Source organism: Marmota marmota, unplaced genomic scaffold (genome assembly GCF_001458135.2).
Source record: "Marmota marmota marmota unplaced genomic scaffold, marMar, whole genome shotgun sequence".
NCBI lineage: Eukaryota > Metazoa > Chordata > Mammalia > Rodentia > Sciuridae > Marmota > Marmota marmota.
The window spans coordinates 18,745,512-18,767,693 of NW_026000240.1; the positions used below are offsets into that span (position 1 = coordinate 18,745,512).

The following is a 22,182-nucleotide window of genomic DNA, read 5'->3' on the forward strand; positions in this document are numbered from 1 at the left end:
CTTCAAAAGCTTATGAAAGTTTTACAGTGAATCAAATTTAGGCACCTTCATTTCTGTACTAGATTAAAAATACAGAAATTTCTCTCTGAAATCCAGTATCTTTTGGAGTCATGTCTCTTTCACGATTGTCTGGCTTTGTTTAAGTATTAGAAGAACAATTTCTGCTATTACTGTAATGGACTTTAAAGTAGCATTTTTTATGAGTTCAATTTCCCTTTTAGGAATGTTATATGTTTAAAAAACTTGAAAAAAGGAAACAAATAAAACAAGGTTTTATTAAAACCTGGTCTTTAATTTCATATCTACCTCCCTGCTAACTAAAACTCTGAATAACTTTCCTAATGCCACTCTATGAAGTTGTAGTGAGAATTTTTAATGAGATAATGGTTGTTATATCCCTGATATTTTTGGTACACAGGGTGTACCCAGTGGATGACGGCTGTATTAGTGTTTGTTAAAGACACCCCTGTGAGTAAGCACAAGACATAGAGACAGTCATTTTTCTGCTGGTCTTTTTGAGAGCTCACGTGAAGGTTGTATGATGCTTTTTCAAGACTAACAAGACTTAATAATAGTCCACAGCAGGGTCATATTATTTCCAGAATACTGGCTTTGCCGATGACTTCACCAACTGCTCAAATATCTCCTTTTCCTGCATAGTGTCTTGCTGGGCAAACTTCTTCCACACATTCATAGGCATCTAATTCTCAGAATATTTTTCTCTGCAATGGACACTTTCACCATTGAATGAATATTTACTTTAATTCCGCATTTTAATATCATGGATTTTTTAAATGGAAATTTTACCTATATTGGTAGCTACTTTTGATATTTTATATGTTTAGGCCGCATCACTTGATTGAGGATTTTATATAAGAAAAATATTTTAACTAATATCAGTTATGTCTTTCTACACCCTATGTAATTAATCATACCACAAAATGTTCACACCCAGTTATCTTAAATCTTATATGTTACCACGGCAATCATATATTTTTCCCCAGTTAACATATTGATGAATATTTAGTGAAATACAGCATTCCAGACATGTTCTGGGCTCAGGGATTAGGAATGGTCCAATGATCTCAATGATCTAAAATTGTACAGATAATGATCAGTCTGTCCTCAAGGAGATTGCTTCTGTTCTGCTAGAATATTTAAGTATAACAGATAATGGACCCATCAAACTCTTTATGCCTAGAATGATTCTAAGTTAAATTAAAGTAGTATCTCTAAGTGAGGATGCTTCCTCTCCTCTCCCCAAGCCCTGTTCATGCTCTTTCTGCTCTCGTGGACCAGCCTTTGGTGTATAAACCTTTTCCAGAGGCACCAGAGGAATAATGTATAAATGAAGACCCCCTGGGGAGCTTCACCCTTGGTTCCTTTGCTCTAAGCCACTGAGAGAATTCCTTCTGGTGCCTGAAACATGTCAACTCACCCTGAACTGCCTAAGAGGCACATCTATGGATGACAAGTCAGAGAGAGAGACAGGTAATTACTAGCTGATCTAGGAAAAATCTATGTAAACACTTCTTCTTCTAGATGCTGTTACTATAGCAATGAGATGTTTTTCTGATGTATCAGCCAGCTTTTTTTTTTTTTATAAAGTCAAACTGGAGGAGTGTTTTTCTTATCTGGAAAACTCTGCTAATATTCTTCTGATCAGATGCAGATAAACTAATTTCAGTTGATAGTTTTTTTATTCCACTCAATTTCAAAAAGATTTTTTTTAAAAAATTGAGTGGAATAAATATATCAGATATCACTTGATATATTTTGATACCTGTCTCACCATTTTATTTTTTAATTCTAAATAGATTGGATATTTTTTTACATTCTAATTGTTTTGTTCTGTTCCCACAGCTGGACAACATACACGTTCTTCAGCATTTTGAGCCTATTGAACGTATGTATAATTTTGTTGTGTTCAGCAGTGTATTGATCATGGGAAAATCTGCATGATCAAATATCTGGTTCCTTTTTTACATTGATGGGGTTTTAGTGGTTCAAAGAGAGAAGAATATTACCTTGACTTCAAGAAAACAATAAAGCAAATTATTTTGTATAGTTTTATTTATCCATCATATAAGCTCTTAGGTTTGAAAAGAATTTATGTTTTATCTGATCAGTGTGTTCTACCTTTTACTTATACTTTCTCCTTCATATTCACCTCTCAGTGATAAATAAAAGGAGAAAGGAGATCAAATAAGTTAGCCAGGAGCCCCACAGTTAGCTAATCATGGCAATGTTGGGGACAGAATCTAAATCTACTGAGTTCTGAATCTTTGCATTGGAAGTGGAAAGAAATGGTCACAGTCAAGATCAAGCCTGTTCCCTTTCCACCTGTTCAAATGGCTGACCTGTCTGTTCTATCTCTGCATATTGACTTGGCCACCACATAGAACCTCTGACTTTCCTTGTAACTAGTAATGACCCTAGTCATTTCAGCATATTTCTTGAGCTGATTAATTCACAGTTTAACATGTAATTTATTTAATTCAGATACCTCAGGAATATTATTTTCATATTTGCTTTTATGTAGAAGCACTTTTAAAATTGTTTTATACTGAATATAGGAAATGTTCTAAATTTTCAAAATTAACTAATACTTATTGGTCATATGAATGTTTTTTTTGCCTTCTAATCAATTGAATATATTTCACCTGAAATTGTTACAAATCTGTTTTGCTTTAAGTCCCTAAGAATACTATACCAAGAGGCCAGTGTTCTAGCTCAGTGGTGGAGCACCTACCTCGCACATGTGAGGCACTGGGTTCGATCCTCAGCACCACATATAAATAAAATAAAGGAATTGTGTCCATCTATGACTTAAAATATTTATAAAAAAAGAGTTCTTTTTTCCCCCTAAACAAAGATTTCTTGAGGTCCATTTTAACTGATTATAGTTTAATATATTTTTCTCATTTTATCTTTCAGAGATGACAAATTTCGAAACCAATAACAGATATGATATTAAAAACAGTGCAGACCAGATGGTTTACATTGTAAATGAAGATACCGATGACTTTACCAGGAATGCTTATCGGACGCTAAGGCCCTTCGTCCTCAGGGTCATTGACTTCATGGGACGAGAGATCATGACGATGCAGAGACCTTTCCGATGCACCTGCTGCTGCTTCTGCTGCCCCTCAGCCAGGCAAGAGGTAGAGAAGGGCAGTCTCAGACATTGTCTCTTCCTGATCCAGCCTCCACCATATGGGGAAACCTGTTTTTTTTTTTTTTTTTTTTGCAGTTCATGCTTTTCAAGTGCTAGTTGACGGGTCAAGGACAAATTAAGGTTGTTTGGGCAATGATGTCAATTCTAAGTTTCTGTCTACTGAATTGGAGAATTTGTAGAGATTGACAGTAGTCACACCTACATATCTCTGCATAAGGCAATGCAAAGAATAACAGATGTTTTTAGAATGGAAGGGAGTGCGAATATCTTTACACTACCCATCACAATTCACACCTTTCTGGAGAGAAGGAGAAGCTTAAATCAATGAAGTGCCTTCGCAGCTGGAACCAGAGTGCTGAGTTATGATTTGGTTACTTATCTATGCAGTTTTAGGATTGTTGTTTGCTACGGGAAAAAGAAAAGCAGTTTTAGAGAGAGGCCAACTAGAGTTTGAATTCCATATACACCACTTGTTATAGGGCAGGTCGCTTAGAAATCACACCAAGTCCCAGCTTTGTCCAAATTTAAGAGTCTTTATTGTCTGACTGCTTTCTATAGGACCCAAACTGTCTCTGCAGGAAACAGTCCTGAGTCACAACATTTTAGGGTATTTAAAGGCAAAAACCCACAAAAAACGCATCCAGGTTGGCATAGCAACAAGCAAGCAAGCAGGGGTACAGAAGCTAAATAAAGCCATTAGCGAAACAATGCAATGTCCTTAATCATATTTTCATTCTCATTCAGAGTTTCTCATGGGACTTTCCATCGTCATAAGCAGAAGGAAAGTGGGTCAAAGTGACCCTAGTTGAGCACAAGTTAAAGAATGGTTACTAACATCTAGATAATCATTCTCAGACAAGGTACATTGCCCAAGAAAAATGGGAACCAAAGAGAACACTTTTACATTGTATAAGAATTGCAATTTTGTGTTGCTGAATATGCTATGCTAGGCAACTATTAATGGGTACAGAGTTGGGACTTCCCCATGGGAGAAGCATTTCTTACATGATGTGGAGTCTCAGGGTAAATAGAGTCTGTTTGGTCATTGCCCATATATTCTAGTCCACATCAATCTGGACAATTTACTGAACCTCTTGAGTCTCTGATTCATATTCTGGGTAGGCACTATCTCACAGAATAACTATAATGTAACCTATAATTACATTATACGTTAAGGGTCAATATTTACTAAATATTAATTTACCCACTGCCAGCTCCATGCCTTAGTTTACTTGTAATGTGGAGACATTAATGGTACCTATCTGACAGGATGATTGTTATGAGGCACAAGTGATAAATAAATATCAATTCCTGAGCACAAAGCCTGGCAAATGGTATAGTTGTCCGTGAATATTATCTATGATTCTCAAATACTCCATTGTAACTATTATTTTTGTGATAAGAGCCTTATATTTGGAATGAATCTCTACCTCCCTTTTGGATGTAGTAAGCATTGTTCTTCACATATATGAGTTGGGTTTTAAATCAAAGCCTATAAATGCAATCTTCTGAGATTACAAGAAGCCAGGATAGAGAAAAGCAAATCAAAACCAAAAGCAGCCCAATTTATGGAATTTTGTCCCATAACATGATCTAGATTTTATCTATTATTTTTAAATTTATTTTGTGTGTTTTGTTTGTGCAGTTTTATCAGCTATGTAGATTCCTGTATCCACTACCACAATACAGACACCAAATAGTTCCATTAACTCAGAAATTATCTTCTATTACCACCCTCCTCCTCCTCCTTCCTCTTCATCTCTAACTCCTGGCAACCATGAATCTGTTCTACATCTCTGTTATTTTGGCATTTCAAGACTTTTAAAATGTTAAACATTACAGAATGTATTAGTGAACCTAAACATCAGATGGTACCCAATTAATACGTATAATTTTTACATTTTTATGTATTGGATAAAATAAATTAAACTTTTTTTTTTAAAAAAAGAAAACATTATATAACAAAACAAAGCCATATATTATGCGACCAAGATTAGCAGTTTTTTACCCAGATTGATTCCCTCATTCCTTTTATGATTGAGTAATATCCCCTGATATGAGTTTTTTAAGTGACTTATTTTTAGGCTGTTTTGATATGATGACATCTTAGGCTTAAACTTACATGAGATATTCCTTTACAATACTATCAAATTTATATGTTTAAGTATCACTTTATGTACATGGAGAGTGTTTTGATTTGACAGTGCAGGAAACTGGTCCTGTCCTATGTTCTCTATAGTCCTTTCCCAGAATTCTTAGAAAAGTACATATTCAACCAGAGATATAGTAGAACTTTCACTTTGGAAATCTTTATAACTCTTATTAAGTAGGAAGATCTTGTTTGACAAAGGAATATTGTAATGATAATTAAATAAAGCAAAAGAGTGGGCAATATTTTAAGACTCTCTTTAAAAATGGCTGTATTTGCCCACCTATGCACTCTGCTGTTGGAATGCAGTAGTCCCCCCTCCTCCATTAGCATCCGTAGTTTCACTTGGCAATTTCAGTTTCTTTGCTCTTTCAGTTACCTGCTGTCAACTGTGTTCTGAAAATGTCAATGACAAATTCCATAAATAATCAGTTCATACATTTTCAATTGCTTTTCTGAGTAGCACAATGGGATATGGAACATGAATCATCTCTTTGTCCAGCGTATCCATGCTGTATATGTCACCTGCCCTGTGGCACTTGAAAGAGACCAGATTCATATATCTTTTACTACTGTATATAGTATTGTTATAACCATTCTATTTTATTATTAATAATTGTTGTTAACATTCTTACTGTTCCTACTTTATAAATTAAATTTTATTATAGGTATCTATATTTAAGAAAAAATATAGTGTCTATGGGTTTCAGTACTAACTGTGCTTACAGGCATCTACTTGGGGTCTTGGAACATATACCTGGAGATGAGGGAGCCACTGTCATACAATTTTCAGAATGCATCTTTCCTTTTCCTTTTTTGTTATAATGAACAAGTCTGAGATTTGGCTTTTATCTGACTTCAAATCTAAAAGTTAGCTTATTACTGTTTCATGCATTGTGTCAGAAGACATGAGATTCCTAGATCAGAGACAAAGGACACTAATACAGCACAACAAGCAACATGAGCATCAGTATGCTCGGGTTGGTCCCCCACCCCCTCCCTGTCCACCTGTCTAGGGGTTGACTTGGAGAAGCTGCGTATTTAAGCGATGCTACGTGGGTAGTTTAGGAACACTGAGCCTGAACAGCTGGCCTTCTTATAAGAAAGCAGAATTAAGCCTGCCCTTTGTCCCAAAGGGAAGCATGACCTCATCCCACAAGGCTGCTTATTAAAATACAACTCTAATTATAGCCCAGGAGACCTAGACTTCCTCTCCCAGAACCAATCTCCCTGGTCCTTGAGTGCAGGAGCATGTCTAGGCTGTGGGCGTGTGTGTTGCATTGATCTGTGTCCACCCTCCTGACCTCCCTGATTGCTGCCTCCGCAGTTGGAGGTGCAGTGTCCTCCTGGAGCCACAATCGGCTTTGTGGCAGAGCACTGGAACCTGTGCAGAGCCGTCTACAGCATCCAGAATGAGAAGAAAGAGAACGTGTTGAGAGTGCGCGGACCCTGCTCTACTTATGGCTGTGGCTCCGACTCTGTTTTCGAGGTAAATGCCGTGAACATAATGTTTCTACTGTTTTTTTTTTTTTCCCTAATAGAACTCAGAATGATCTCGTTTAGACAATTTTATCATGTGAATGAGTTACAGAGTAAGAAGAAGGTGTTCATTAACCAGTTGACAGGCAATGATTTTCAAGTCATTATGAATAGATTACTTGATACTTTCCAAAATGTGAAATGCTTTTTGTTTGGCTCCCCACCATCCCTGCTTCTGTTTTTGTACTTGACAAAGAAAAATAAATCATTGAAAACATCAAAACTTTTGAGAGTTAGTAATCTGACCTAATCTATTTTTTTTTCTGTTCTTGGTTGTATTTACTTGACCATTTTTTCCTACGAATTTCCAAGATGGGAATATAGATTCTAATGCAAGTGCCCAATGTAACACAGAACATGTAGTGCACTCCGAGTTGTGCCAATTGCTTTTGTGTATGATAGATGTCTACCTGCACCCTCAAGAAATGGATAACACTGTCAACATGGATAAAACTCCTCATAGATTATATTATATCATAACAGTTTCTCAAGAAAGAAAAAATCCTTTGTTTCACCTTTATCATAGGGTTTACAGAATGATTGTTTATATCAGCAAATCTGACAAAGGAAATTCCTAAAATATTTCCTGAACTCCATATAGAGTCCTTTCTGAAGGCTTCAGAATTCAATCCAACCTATCATCTACTGAAATTACTCTCTTATGTATTTCCTATAATGCCCAATAAATTTCCCCAAGTTCCCATTTTATATCACCATATCATTAAACACTACTTACTTATAAAAGACAATTCTAGAAAATACAGATAAGCCAAATTGCAGGGTAGGCTGTTCCTGTTGCCAAGGGACATTCATGTATACTCTCTGTGGTGAGAGCTAGGGTCCCCTTTGGCATCCTGATAAGCCAAATTGCAGGGTAGGCTGTTCCTGTTGCCAAGGGACATTCACGTGTACTCTCTGTGGTGAGAGCTAGGGTCCCCTTTGGCATCCTGATGTATGTTTAGGCAGGGTGGATTTCTCTCCCAAAAGCTCAAGCCACAATTAGTGGACAGTACCATGACATCTGTTTTTGCTCTTAGGTTTCTCCCATTTCCCAATTCCCACCCTTTGTTCTATGGAGAAGAATTCAATGATCAATTCCAATCACAGTCACAAAAGGAGTTCCCAGAGATGGGGACTTTGATTCTGGGCACTAGAGTTTTTGGCACACATGAAGGGAAAGAATTTCAGCATGCACCAGTCAGAGTCACAGATTTATTCAGGAGAGCAAAAACACATTCAAGAAAGAATGCAGACTATCACAGGGTAGTGGCATCTTTTAGGGTAAAGTAAGAAATACACATTCAAGGGAGATTTTCAGCCATCTCCAGAGGGAGATTCAGCACTGCTTGGTGTAGGGTGTTGATATTTATAGAAGTACAGATGCTAGGAACTGGATTAGAGGTAAAGTCTGAAGTTATACAATATCCTGCCAGTTTTCCCATGTTTAAGTATTGTCATCATGATGACATCATTTTTGCAGGAGAACATGGGCAAGAATGAAGGAAGTCTTGGACTGGGTTGCTCAGGAATGCTTGTTTTGCATTTCAAAGGTTCAGGGGGTTTCCTGAATTCCAAAGGTTCCTGGATGCTTCTCAGTCTATCTTCTTTTTCCTGTATCCCCAAATTCCTATCTCACTCTGACAAGGTCTCCTGCTAGCTCAACTAGAAGATGAGGAAAGAGCAGTCGCCCGAGGATTGCAAGATATATTTCAAGTTAGTTTCCAGTTTTACAACATGTAATCCTTCTTGGCCATAATATCCTCATTTGAAATTATGTGATTATTCTTCTCCTGCCTGAATTTATGCTATCACAGCATGAACTGCAGTGTGTGGAAGACTGAGACATGTGCTTTAATACTTTTCAATCCTCATCAAGTCACATTCTTGTCATTGTAGGTCCAGTCCCTGGACGGTGTGTCCAGCATTGGCAGCATTATCCGTAAGTGGAATGGTCTGTTGTCCAACATGGGAGATGCTGACCACTTTGACATCCACTTCCCGTTGGACCTGGATGTGAAGATGAAAGCCATGATATTTGGAGCTTGCTTCCTCATTGTGAGCCTTTTGTCTTTTGACTTATCCCAAGGGATTCATTTCTTCTGATGAGAAGCAGCGTAGCACAGTAGAAAGGGAATCAACTTTAAAACTGACCCATCTCTGTCTGTGTCACTTTCTTTTTTAAATTTAATTTATTTTAATTTGTTATATATGACAGTAGAATGCATTACAATTCATATTATACTTATAGAGCACAATTTTTCATATTTCTGGTTGTATACAAAGTAGAGTCACACCATTTGTACATGTACTTAAGGTAATGATGTCCATTGCATTCCACCATCCTTCTTCTCCCCATACCCTCTCCCTTTCCCGCCTTCCTCTTTGCCCTATCTAGAGTTCATCTAATCCTTCCATGCCTCTCCCCACCCCCAACCCCGTTATGAATCAGCATCCTTAAATCAGAGAAAACATTCAGCATTTGTTTTTTTGGGTTTGGCTAACTTCACTTAGCATTATATTCTCCAACACTGTCCATTTACCTGCAAATGCCATGATTTTATTCTCTTTTAATGATGAATTGTGTATATACACCACATTTTCTTTATGCATTCATCTACTGGAAGGGCATCTAGGTTGCTTCCACAATTTAGCTATTGTGAATTGTGTTGCTATAAACATTGATGTGGCTGTGTCCCTGTGGTATGCTTGTTTTTAAGTCCCTTGTGTATAGACCGAGGAATGGGATAGCTGGGTCAAATGGGGGTTCTATTCCCATTTTTCCAAGGATTCTCCATACTGCTTTCCATATTGGCTGTACCAATTTGCAGTCCCACCATCAATGTATGAATGTGCCTTTTCCCCCACATCCTCGCCAATACATATTGTTGTTTGTATTCATAATAGCTGCCATTCTGACTGGAGTGAGATAAAATCTTAGAGTAGTTTGATTTACATTTCTCTAATTGCTGAGATGTTGAATATTTTTTCATATATTTGTTGATTGATTGTATATCATCTTCTGAAAAGTGTCTTTTCAGTTCTTTGGCCTATTTATTGATTGAGTTATTTGTTGTTTTGGTATCAGGATTTTTGAATTCTTTATATATCCTAGAGATTAGTGCTCTATCTGATGTGTGAGGGGTAAAGATTTGCTATCAAGATGCAGGCTCTCTATTCACCTCACTGATTGTTTCTTTTGCCGAGAAGAAGCTTTTTAGTGTGAATCTATCCCATTTATTGATCCTTGATTTTAATTCTTGTGCTATAGAAGTATTATAAAGGAAGTCAGGGCCTACTCTGACATGATGGAGATTTGGTCCTACTTTTTCTTCTAATAGGTACAGTGATTCTAGTTTAATTCCTAGGTCCTTGATCCACTTTGAATTGAGTTTTGTGCATGGTGAGAGATAGAGGTTTAATTTCATTTTGTTGTATATGGATTTCCAGTTTTCCCAGCACAATTTGTTGAAGAGGCTATCTTTTCTCCAATGTACGTTTTTGGCACCTTTGTCTAATATAAGATAACTAACTATGTGGGTTAGTCTCTGTGTCCTCTATTCTGTACCATTGGTCTGTAAATCTATTTTGGTGCCAATACTGTGCTGTTTTTGTTACTATAGTTTAAGGTCTGCTATAGTGATGCCTCCTGGTTCATTTTTCCTGCTAAGGATTGCTTTAGCTATTCTGGATCTCTTATTTTTCCAGATGGATTTTATGACTACTTTTTCTATTTCTATGAAGAATGTCATTGGGATTTTGATTGGAATTGCATTAAATCTGTATAGTGCTTTTGGTAGTATGGTCATTTTGACAATATTAATTCTGCCTATCCAAGAACAAGGTAGATCTTTCCATCTCTAAGGTCTTTTTAAATTTCTTTCTTTAGCATTCTGTAGTTTCTTTGTAGAGATCTTTCGCCTCTTTAGTTAAGTTGATTCCCAAGTATTTTATTTTATTTTTTTATTCTATCGTAAATGGCGTAGAAATCCTTTCAGAGGATTTCTCATTGATATACAGAAATGCCTTTGATTTATGGGTGCTGATTTTATATGCTGCTTTGCTGAATTCATTTACTAGTTCTAGAAGTTTTCTGGTGGAATTTTTTGGGTCTTGTAGGTATAGAATCATATCATCAGCAAATAGAGCTAATTTGAGTTCTTCTTTTCCTATCTGTATCCCTTTAATTTCTTTCGTCGAATTGCTCTGGCCAGTGTTTCAAGAACTATGTTATGTCTGTGTCACATTCTAGGTACATATTTTGCAAAGTGTTTAGCATTTGAGATCCTCAGTTTCCTCATGTGTAAGTAGAGATAAAAAGATTTACATTTTTAAGGATGTGGATATTAGCTATCACATAAGTAAAGTAGTCAGGAGAGTGCTTGGAAGATATTAGGCATTCAATGGATTTTACATCATTTCATATTATTTATCATTCTCACTACTTCCTAGTACTCATTCTGTGATTTTTAGTGAAATCAGTAGCTCCAAGCCAATGCCCTTTTCCCAGTTCTCAGTGCCTGTCATTCTACTCCTGGTGTTGTACCATCCTCAGATTTATTAAGTTTTTCTTCCTTCTAATGATAAAGTTTTGTTAATCACTACTGAAAATGGAAAGCTTATTGTCTACCACATTTCCAAATTTTTAATTGCTGCTGTTAACATAAAGTTCCTCTTCATAAAGATTTCATTAGATGTATTTATTGTAACAGGAATGGGAGACTCCCCTAGTAAATTATAAAGGATAATAGTGTACATATTTTATGTGATTATCTATGTACTTATCCATCTGTCAACATGTGATTCTTTTTCCAATTTCAGGACTTCATGTACTTTGAAAGGTCTCCACCACAACGCTCATCAAGATAGAGAGACACAGCCAATCATCAATTATGGTTAATGCAAAAAATTGGAAAAAACTGCCTTAGGCTTACAGTTAACCCTCAATTATTTGCAAGTATATGTCTCTGCTTTGCAGATTCTTTGTATTGGGGGTAAGCTTTGACAGCCAGACTGAGAGTGTGAGTCCAAGACCACAGTCAGAACATGTGCTTCAGCTCAGAATCTGTCTACCCGGTGGCCTGGGAATTCCTTCTGAGAAGCGACGACCATTTACCAAGGAAGCACACACAAACAAGCTTTTTAATGCTGTGGCCCTGGGATGTGGGAACATGAATCCAGAGTTCCCACACCTATAGGTAGTGAAATGGCAGACTGCTATTGAGACCTGGCTTCTATCTCTAGCCCTTTCCCCTTTCTTCTCTCCATTAATATGTCCTTTAGTAGGAAGCAAACTCAATTTCTGGTAAAAATAATTATATAATTCATCTGTAAAGACCAAAGGGTAGACAGACGGAAATATTACATTGTATTGTAAAAGGAAATTTTTACTTGTGCACCAATATCCAAACCTCATTCTGGCCAGGCACAGTGGTGCATGCCTGTAATCCCAGTGGCTCAGGAGGCTGAGGCAGAGAATCTTGAGTCTAAAGCCAGCCTAAGCAATTCAGTGAGGCCCTAAGCAACCCAGCAAGACCCTGTCTCTAAATAAAATATAAGCAATAGCTGGGGATGTGGCTCAGTGGTTGAGTACCCCGCTGGATTCAATGCCTGGTACCAAAAAATCCCCCCCAAAACAAACAAACTAAAAAAGCCCATTCTGCCAAGTATATAAAAGTTTCAGCAAGAAATTCAATTTTATTACAAAATAAAACATGTATTCTTTTTTATTATAATTTTTATATATTACATGCTATTTTTTTTATTCCTGGACATGGACAATCAGAAGCTGTGTGTATCTAAAGGCAGGATCAGACTATCAGGAAAACAGTTGACCAGGACCACAGCTAACCAAGATCTCAGTATCGTAGGGACATTAATGTCCTTACAGGAACCCTGCATTCAATACATCTATACATAATAATTTGCACATTTAATGTAGAATGTCTGTTGGTCACCAATGCCTTACACATGAATGTCAAATATTGTCTGTTGAATCTCTTTATCTCACTGGATGTGATACAAAATAAATGACTTTTTCCTTTCAAAATCCCAGGTGACCATAAAACTGCTCCAATGGCAAGAAATGTAGATACATTTTCAATTTTTAAATGTAACATTTTGTGTAGCGGTTTATAAAAGTGCAAGCTACAAATCCTGATGCTGCTTAATACTGCTTTGCTGCTTTTTATTTACATATTGCATAAATTTTACACGAAGAAAACAGTAAAACACAGCCATCGTGGTAGTTCTGTATGGTCTATAGGTTATCAATAAGGATTATGCAGGACTGACAGAGTCGAAACATCCCTTGTGCTCCTTTGTAGTTAAAAGCAGAGTGGGGCAGGGCACAGCAGTACATGCCTGTAATCCCTGCCACCTGGGAGGCAGAGGCAGGAAGATTTCAAGTCCAAGATCAACCTCAGCAACTTACCAAGGCCCTAGGGACTTGGAGAGCCCCTGTTTCAAAATAAAACATGAAGAAAGGGCTGGGGTACAAAAAAAAAAAAAAAAAACAGGGTGTTTAAATGAATACATGGACTGACTTGACTCTGTTGTCTGTCCACTTCATTCCTAGGTATGGACGGTGTTCTTCCAACACAGCCAGCGATAGAATGGGATGCATTCCTCTATGACTTATTAGCTAAAGCAAACCTGAGTATTCTCAGATGGAGTGTTTTGAGATGAAAGCCTTAGCCCTCATTCTTTTTGCAATGAAAGAAAGGAGCCTCATTTTAAAATTATACTAATATTTTAATGGTAAAAGTTGTTTTACTTAGTTATTTGTAATATTCGTTTTTACATGCTGCTAAGAGCTTTTTTAAAAAAAAAATGCAAGAGCTGCTGCTTTCTAAAATAATAATTGCCTTATATTTGAAAATGAAATTATGATCCTAAACAGATAAGTGGAAAGTGTTTTCTGTAATGAGGTCTGACATTTTATACAGAAAACCAGACTAATGGTATTCAGAAAGTTTATGTATGTGAATTTTTTATTGTTACTTTTCAGTATTCAAAGACCTGAAACATATTAATAGTATAACAGGACATATTTTACTTTCTGTTTAAGGTTTTATGGTATTAACATATCTTTTTTCAGTTACAATGTCTCTTTCTTTAAAACAATGTCATGCATCATATTTTTAACATACAGTTCACATTATCATTTCTTAATGGCATTTCATTGTGTAAAATTAATCAGGTGGACTAAAAACCAAACAGAAGCCGTTTTTCTAAAATGCATGTGTGCATGTGTTTTTAAATATTGCTCATGTTGTTTTGGCTTTCAAATAAATGTAATGTGGTTAATAGTAAAATACTGCCTAATTCTTTGAGATATGATTGAGGTTGTTTTTTTTTAGTTGTTGAGAACTTTTGTTTTAATTTATTTATTTAGATGTGGTGCTGAGAATCGAACCCAGTGCCTCATACATGCTAGGCAAATACTCTACCACTGAGCCATGATCCTAGTCCATGATTCTTTGAGTATTTTTTACCAAAGGGATTTCTGAAGCAATTTCAGATTAGGGATTAGGCTCATTCAATGTCCTTGCCTTTTTATATAATATAGTATTCATAAAGTCACTTCTGTGGTGTTCAACAGTAGAAACTAAGATTTCTATGTAACCAAGTTAGTTACAAGAGCTAATCCAGTTATTTAAGGTGCATTTGAATTTCTAATATGATAGCAATGTTATTGTATTATGCAGGAAACCTGCTAGAATTTGCAGCTATGTCACTAAACACTGCAATTTAAAGCACTTTTTTTCTTAAGCAGATTTTCCAGAAATTATGCAAAAGAGATGGGTTACAAGACTATCTTACTAGGTGAATTTTCCAACCAATTAAACATTAAGTTCAAATATAGAATAAACAGTTATTCCAGAAACTGACATCTTGCCCCTATTGGGACAAACTGGCTACTTCTCATTTTTTTTTCTCTTAATTCTCAAGGTTTAATTTAATTTACATGGAAAGAGGAAAGTTTGGAAAACCCAAAGATCTGGATTTAATAGACAAATATCAAATTCAGCTGTTTGACAAGTGCTGGCTAATGTTCAAAGTGGATCGTTCCCATAACTTCACAATGCATTTCCCATTTGCCCCAAAGCTTCTTAAGTTATAAATCACATAAAAGAGAAAAACAGAATGGAACATTGTATACTCAAGGTGAGGTAGTATGCTCTGACGGGATACCAGTTAGCCTGTCTAATAACAGCAGGTGGTAGGCCCTTACTCAGAACTTGCTAAAATGGAAAAAAAAAAAAAAACCAGCAAAAATAAAAACTATATTTTTTTGAAATATTTGTTATAGCCACCAGTCAAAAATGTTACCATCTGGGGCTGGGGTGGTGGCTCAGTGGTAAAGCACTTGCCTAGCATGTGTGAGGCACTGGGTTCAATCCTCAGCACCACATAAAAATGGATAAAATAAAAGACACTATGTCTATCTACAACTAAAAAATAGAAAAAGTCTTTTTAAAAAAATGTTACCATCCTCTCTACTCTTTTATCCTTCTGATACTTAAGTTATTGAGCATCTGCTAAATTCAGGCACTGAGCTATTTCTGCAAGGCAAAGGGAAATACAAAAATACAAAATAAATAATTACTGCTTTCCAGGGCTCACAAGCTAGTGGATAATATAGATACTTAAACAAAACACACATCTTTGGAACATGCCCAAAACGGTGTTGGAATACTCACAACAGACATGCCACTAGCCCCATCTCAGGTACCATAGAATATTTTTCTGTCAGAGAAGTAAGACAGGCTGCATAGGTTTCATGCCAGGGAAACTTCCTGGCACTATTGGAGGTAAGATGAACTGCATACATAGCTACCTCTGCAAGATGAATACAGGGTGAGTGCAATTGAAAAGACCAGTTTAGCAAACTCCTCAAACAAAGCAGGGATTGACTGTTCACTACAGCAAACTAGCAAACTGCAAGCCCAAGACAGGGTCTGATAGGTTTACTAAGCTCAGTGTTTTTCAAATGAATGGGTGAAAGTCCTAATATGTGTATGACACTCACTGCTAGGTGTTCAAGGAGACAGAAATGAAAACATAGACTTCCATCCCCCAGCAAATACGGCAGAGGCAAATATATTGTTGCAGTAAAAGCTAAGTAACAATTGCATGAAACAAATACACATTTCTTTTTGAAAATGTATATTACTGGCTTCTCACAATTGCATCATGAGGTAGAGGTGGGTCCCAGCTTCATCAGAAGGTGAGAGCAACATGGAGATAGGGTACTAAGCAGTTTCTTTCCCCTGCTGCAACAGTAATGAAGGAAAACTGAAGCTTGGATTAAAGGGGAGGAAAATGAAAGCCACTGGAGGAGGCAGAGAAGACCCTGGAATGCAGCTGACAGAAAAGCTGCTGGTCTAGATGGAACCAGAATGTAGCGAGTCCTATGGTCCTAACCCTATGTTCCCAGTTGCCTAGAGTAGGTGGGAGGTGAGTGCTCCCTGGTGGATGATAAATTCAGGGAGATCTTTGGGCCAGAGTGAGAACTGTGTCTTTGCCCATAATATCTCCATGGTGACAACAAAGCAAATAAATCTTTAAAACAGAGTTGCTAGGTTTATCTCAAGATCTAATTCCAGGCCAGGTGAATAAGCTCCTGGGCACCTGTGGTGAAAAGCCAAGCTAAGCAGGAGATAGGTGGGATAATGTGACCCATTGCCTGTAATAACAATGATAACTGTAATGCTGATAATGATGAGAGCAGACACCACTTTCTAGCACTTTCTATATTCCATGTATGACTCTGCATGAAATATATTAATCTATTTAATTCTCATGGCAAGCCTATGATACAGTTTACTATGATAACTACCATTTTATTTATTTTCTTTCTTTTTAAATTGCTTTTATTTTTTAAATACATGACAGTGGAATGCATCACAGTTCTTATTACACATAACAGAACACAGTTTTTCATATCTCTGTATATAAAGTATGTTCACACCAATTCATGTCTTGATATATATACTTTGGATGATGATGTCCATCACATTCCACCATCCTTATTAACCCCCTGCCCACTCCCTTCCCCTCCCACCCCACTATCCTATCTAGAGTTTGTCTATTCCTCCCATGTTCCCTCTCCCTACCTTACTATGAGTCAGTTACCTTATATCAGAGAAAACATTCACCATTTGTTTTTTAGGATTGGCTAACTTCACTTAGCATTATCTTCTCCAACTGCATCCATTTACCTGCAAATGCCGTGATTTTATTCTCTTTTATTGCTGAATAAAATTCTATTGTTTATATATGCCACATATTTTAATCCATTCATCTACTGAAGGGGATAACTCCCATTTTAGAGATGAGAAAACCAAAGTTGAGTATTCTGCACAAGGTCACACAGCAATCTGTACGTCCACAAACCTATTGGCAGGAGCTTCAGAGGCTACACGCTAAACCACTGTCCCCTGTTCCTTGTGGATGTTTGGTTATGCCGGTATTAACAAATACAGAGGAATAGAGGACAGTGGTGGCTTGTCACCTCACATGTTTTGAAGTTCAGGATTATGGCTGGAAATCTATGAGGCTCCAAGGAGGTCCTGCTTGGGGTACATTCTCTCTGAAGAGGTTTATGTTTGCTGCTTCTGGTGTTCCAGCAGTGATAGCAACTGAAGCCCACTTTTTATGTTATTCCCCCACTCTGCTCTTCTCCAAGTCAAGTTCATTTTAAATATGACTCCCTAGAAAATGTCAACAACTCTTGTTTATGAATTCAGAGAATATTTTTGTCTGTACCTGTACCATGGGTCAAAAAAAATCAAGATTTCTCTTAATCTCCTGTGCCAGCGTTGATGATTTTTTTTCAGTTTACCCTTTCCATTTGAGTGTGTTCCTTTGAAGGTTCTCCTTTTACTGGGTATCTGTGTCACTGTTAGACCTTTCAGCCCCAGGTCTCACCTCCTGCCTCCTTGTGGTCTGTGAAATCAAAGAGCCTCACTAATGAAGACTGGTGATTCCCTCCCTCTGGGAATCCAAAGAAAGTGTCAGCTTCTGATTAATACTCAGCTATTTCTGATTGTTCCTTATTTTTTAAACTTCTTCTAAACTCCTTCATTCTCCTAATATCTGCACTTGCATGTGAAAGTCTTTTGACTATACTTTAGCTAGGTTTTCTAGGTCTTCCACTGCAAGAGAGTTTTAGAAATATCCAGTTTGCAATGTAGTTTCCAATGGAAGTGACCTGGTTTTACAAACAATACAAAAATTTTAGGGAGAAATATTTAGGTTAAATTATTTAACAAAAATATAACAGTTAAAGTAATTCTGATTTTGCAGATTGTTGCTTTACTTTAGATCTCAAATCTTACTTTTCTATTTGAGATGACACATTGTTTATCCCTACATTATTAACTTCCAAATTACCATAAAATATTTGGTATTTCTAATACTGGTGTTAGGTCAAAGATATTTGTTGATAATTATGCCAGCTCTTTTATAACACAGGTTTAGATAAATTTATTTTAGGAAATTTTATAGTCTTTCCATAGTGTCAAAAGACATGTTTGCTTAAATTGTCTTAGCTAACAGTCATTAAACATAACTTATTAGAGTCTTTAGTTTTTTATTATAATATATGAAAACATAGATAACACAGTTTTTAAGACTCTTGATTTTTTTATGATGTCAAAGAGACAATTAAAATAACAAAATATTTATCAATATGCAGCCAAGCCACCACCCCAGTGGGAAAGAAGAAGAAAATCCATGAACGATAGGGGGCAGCACCAGCCTATGAATTTCTTTAGTAAATGGTATTTGTTTCAGCCAAGAATTTATCATCTTAATCTGTAAATTTTAATGAATAGAACCGATTTTAGAGTCAGAAGACACTTTAAAGACTACTTCCTCTACGTTGTAATCTATAAAGGTAGAATCTGTGAGAGAGCCAGGTTATGTGTCCAAAATTACATTGTGAATTAGTAGTAGAACTAGCCCCCAAGTGCAGGTCTCCATTTTTTATTCATTTCCTTGCCACCATTCTAACAATTTAAAAGAGACTAAAACATTTAATGCAACCTCTTTTATAACATTGATATCTTAAACAATAAAAAAAATTAAAACCAGGTTCCAAGTTATTTTAAATTTCAAAACTATTCTAAAGCACATGGTCACAGAGTATGCCTCAAAACACCAGCATCTTGTGGAGATGTATGGCCAGGATTATAGTGTTCATGCCGATCATGGACAAGTAATGCAGATATCAACAAAGGTAATGCAGCTACCCTACGACCAAGTGGGAAATTAATTTTTTAATCATTGGATGAAGATACTTAGGAAGAAATGGTCCATGCCAATATTCTGGAAAAAAATCATGAAATATATTTTTCCTGTGATTTGATAGACTTAGCTGTTAACATGGATTCTAAGTAGCGTGAAAGAACATCTTGTTCCTTCAAAGGAAAGAAGGCCTTGCATCTGTTTTTCCCTTGGCTGGGATCAACAGTCGCTGCTCTCATGAACCAGTGATTTGACTCTGTGGCTCACATTGTGGCTCCAGGCTTTGCAGAGCGTCTCGTTTAGTGGAGAGAAAGTGAACGAGTTTTTCAAAAAAAAAGCGGACTTTTTTCAAACTTTGAGATGTTTTTTAAGACTCGGGAGTGTTGATTTCAGATAACTATTAGGGCAAATGATGACTTTTCATCATAAGAATGCAAAATTTAAAATATATATATTTAGGTGTTTTGTGTGAAAGGCAATTATATATATTTTTTTCAAAACAGGAAAATATAGGAATTCACAGAAAAAAAATCTAAATAAATAATATTCACACATTCCCCACTATGTTGTCTGTTCAAAAAGGAACATCAGACAAACAGAAACAGAATCAAGTCATCACCTGAGCCGAGAAAGGGAACTATGTCTCATGGCCATTAAATATTATTCTTCCCATTAAACATTATTCTAGCCTGCCACCTGTAGGCCTGACAGAAGATAGGGACAGAAGATGTCTGGGGACATGGAAATGGTTAATCAGAAGTCCCGCAAATCAGATGACAATCATCCAGGAAAATATTCCTAATCATGGTCAGCATCTATTTTATCGCCTTGAATTTCTTATGATTATTTTTCCTAGTAGTTGGAGTAGTTCCATTTTCCTTTGTGTTTCCTGTGTCTTTGTATCTCTGTCCATTCCACAATGCTTTGCAGGTTTCTATTCAGAGAGTGTTCCTGCTACTTTTTTGAGATATAGACACTGGAACTGCCCAGACATGGAAATCAGGGAAGAAATGAAGCTGTTGTCTTCACTGATAGCTCTGTAAATTTCAGAGAAAATGTGTCTTTATTGTTGGTGTGAAAAACAGCATTTGAGAGATAGACAAAGGAGGGAAACTAAAGTCATTTTTATCGTGACTAGGTTGTGTGTTAATCAACTTTGTGTCACTGTGACCAAAAAATACCTGATAAGAACAACTTAGAGGAGGAAGAAGTTTATTTTGGCACACAGTTCCAGAGGTTGGCTGAGTCCATTGCTCCAGGCACAAGATGAGGCAGGGAGGAAGGGTTTGGTGGAAGGTAGATGTTTCATTCATGGCAGCCAGGAAGCAGAAAGAGCAGGAAGTGGGAAGAGGCTTCAGGGGAAAGGCACCTCGCTGGGACAGCCCCCAAGTGACCCCCTCCTCCAGTCCCACCCCTCCTGCTGACAGTTACCACCCAGTCATTTCATTCCAATTTGGATAGACTGCTTAGGTTTTAAGTTCTCATAATCTAATCTTTTCATCTCTGAACATTCCTGCAAAGGAACTTCAGGAGACACCTCATATCCAAATTATAACAGGATGTTTCAAGGACAAGCCATATCCTCTGGTCTATAGAACAATATAGGATCAGAGTTACTCTTTCTGTCTCAGGCAGAGGTGGGAAACCAGGGCTGGAGGCTGGTCTCCAGCTTTGTCCACAGGATGTGCAAGGAATATTGATTCCCTGCATACAGGCTATCTTCCCAGAAAGAAGCAAAAGAGAGAGACTGAGCTACTCAGACCCAATTTCTTCTTTCAGGTTCATTAGTTTTATAAACGTCATCCTTGCTTCCTATGAGGAGCAGATAGTGGCCAGGAGGGTACTCTAACGCCACTACCTCTACGAAGAGTCATCATGGGTAGTGATGGTGCAGGGGTTGTGCATGCCTACTCCACACTGTTCCCCTTTCTTCCCTAACACTGTACATTCTGACCTCCCTGACTCTCCATGAAGCCTGGTATACATATGGAGTTTTCTTGCAGCTGGGTGTGGAGACCCGCAGTGTGCTGGCCCAGTAGAAATGAAGTGTGGCAACTTCTTTCCAAGATTCACTGATGACTCAGGAGGCTGAGGCAGGAGGATAGTAACCTCAAGGGCAGCTTTAGCCACTTAGTGAGACCCTGTCCCTAAACAAAAAATAAATAAAAGGACAGCAGGGTAGCTTAGCAGTCAAGTACCCCCCGGGTTCAATCCCCAGTACCACACACAACACACACACTCACACACAAATAACTGACATATCTTTTTGCTCTGATTTATTATCTTCTTTCCTGAGGACTCAACTATCATAATGGTGGCTGGCACTAGAGCACCTTTCTTGAAGCAGAAGCTGATCTTAAAAATGGAAACCATGAGTGGTGGAACAAGACAGAGGACACGTGGCCTGTTGCAGACTTCTTAGATAAAGTGGTACTGCCACATAGCTGCCACTAGATTCCCAGACTATCCAATGACAAACTTTTATGTAAGAAATAACATATGTACCTTCTTGAGCGTTACCTGCATCTAACTAAGCTCAGTAATAAAAGAATGATCCCCCAGCACATGTGCTTTTTAAATATACAAACCATAAGCCAGGCATTCATTCAAGAGTGGATAAATTTATTTAAACATAGTAAGCTAATTTTAAATTTTAAATGTTTTTCTCTCCAGGACATATTACTGTCAGAGTATAAGCATACTAGGTTATTTGCAAGTACCTTCTTAAAATTAGACAAATTGCTGAAATTGAACTTGACTATAAACAGGAAAAAGTATCCCTCACACTGGAAGTTTCCAGTCTTATGTTTCCATCTCTGTCTCTCCTCAAGTAAAACAACTTCTTCTATTCATTTTTCCCAAAATGTAATAGAACTTCCAAAATTTTGTAATTAGACCCCCACCTCAATAAAGAAATAGATATAAAATCATTTTTCACTTGAATGACACAAGAGATCACTGAACAGACTCCCCTATTTAAAATTAGTTGTTTTTTTCTTTTTCCCAATAGAATCTTCAGGCTACCTGATTTTCCCATTAACAAGAAGTTGTCCCTAGTTCAGAA

The 22,182-nt window shown here is 37.0% G+C and overlaps 1 protein-coding gene across 2 annotated transcripts in view; it reads left to right on the forward strand.

The window, feature by feature from the left end:
• Nucleotides 1-14,179, forward strand: part of Plscr4 (phospholipid scramblase 4) — a 40,853-nt gene extending 26,674 nt beyond the window's left edge. For both annotated transcript variants that reach the window (XM_048794649.1, XM_015486973.2), the window contains 5 exons: nt 1,864-1,906; nt 2,938-3,164; nt 6,655-6,816; nt 8,763-8,921; nt 11,685-14,179. In XM_048794649.1, the coding sequence (XP_048650606.1) occupies nt 1,864-1,906; nt 2,938-3,164; nt 6,655-6,816; nt 8,763-8,921; nt 11,685-11,732 (639 nt within the window). In that variant the 3' untranslated portion in view covers nt 11,733-14,179. The remainder of the gene's footprint in view (nt 1-1,863; nt 1,907-2,937; nt 3,165-6,654; nt 6,817-8,762; nt 8,922-11,684) is intronic.
• Nucleotides 14,180-22,182: the final 8,003 nt, after the last annotated feature.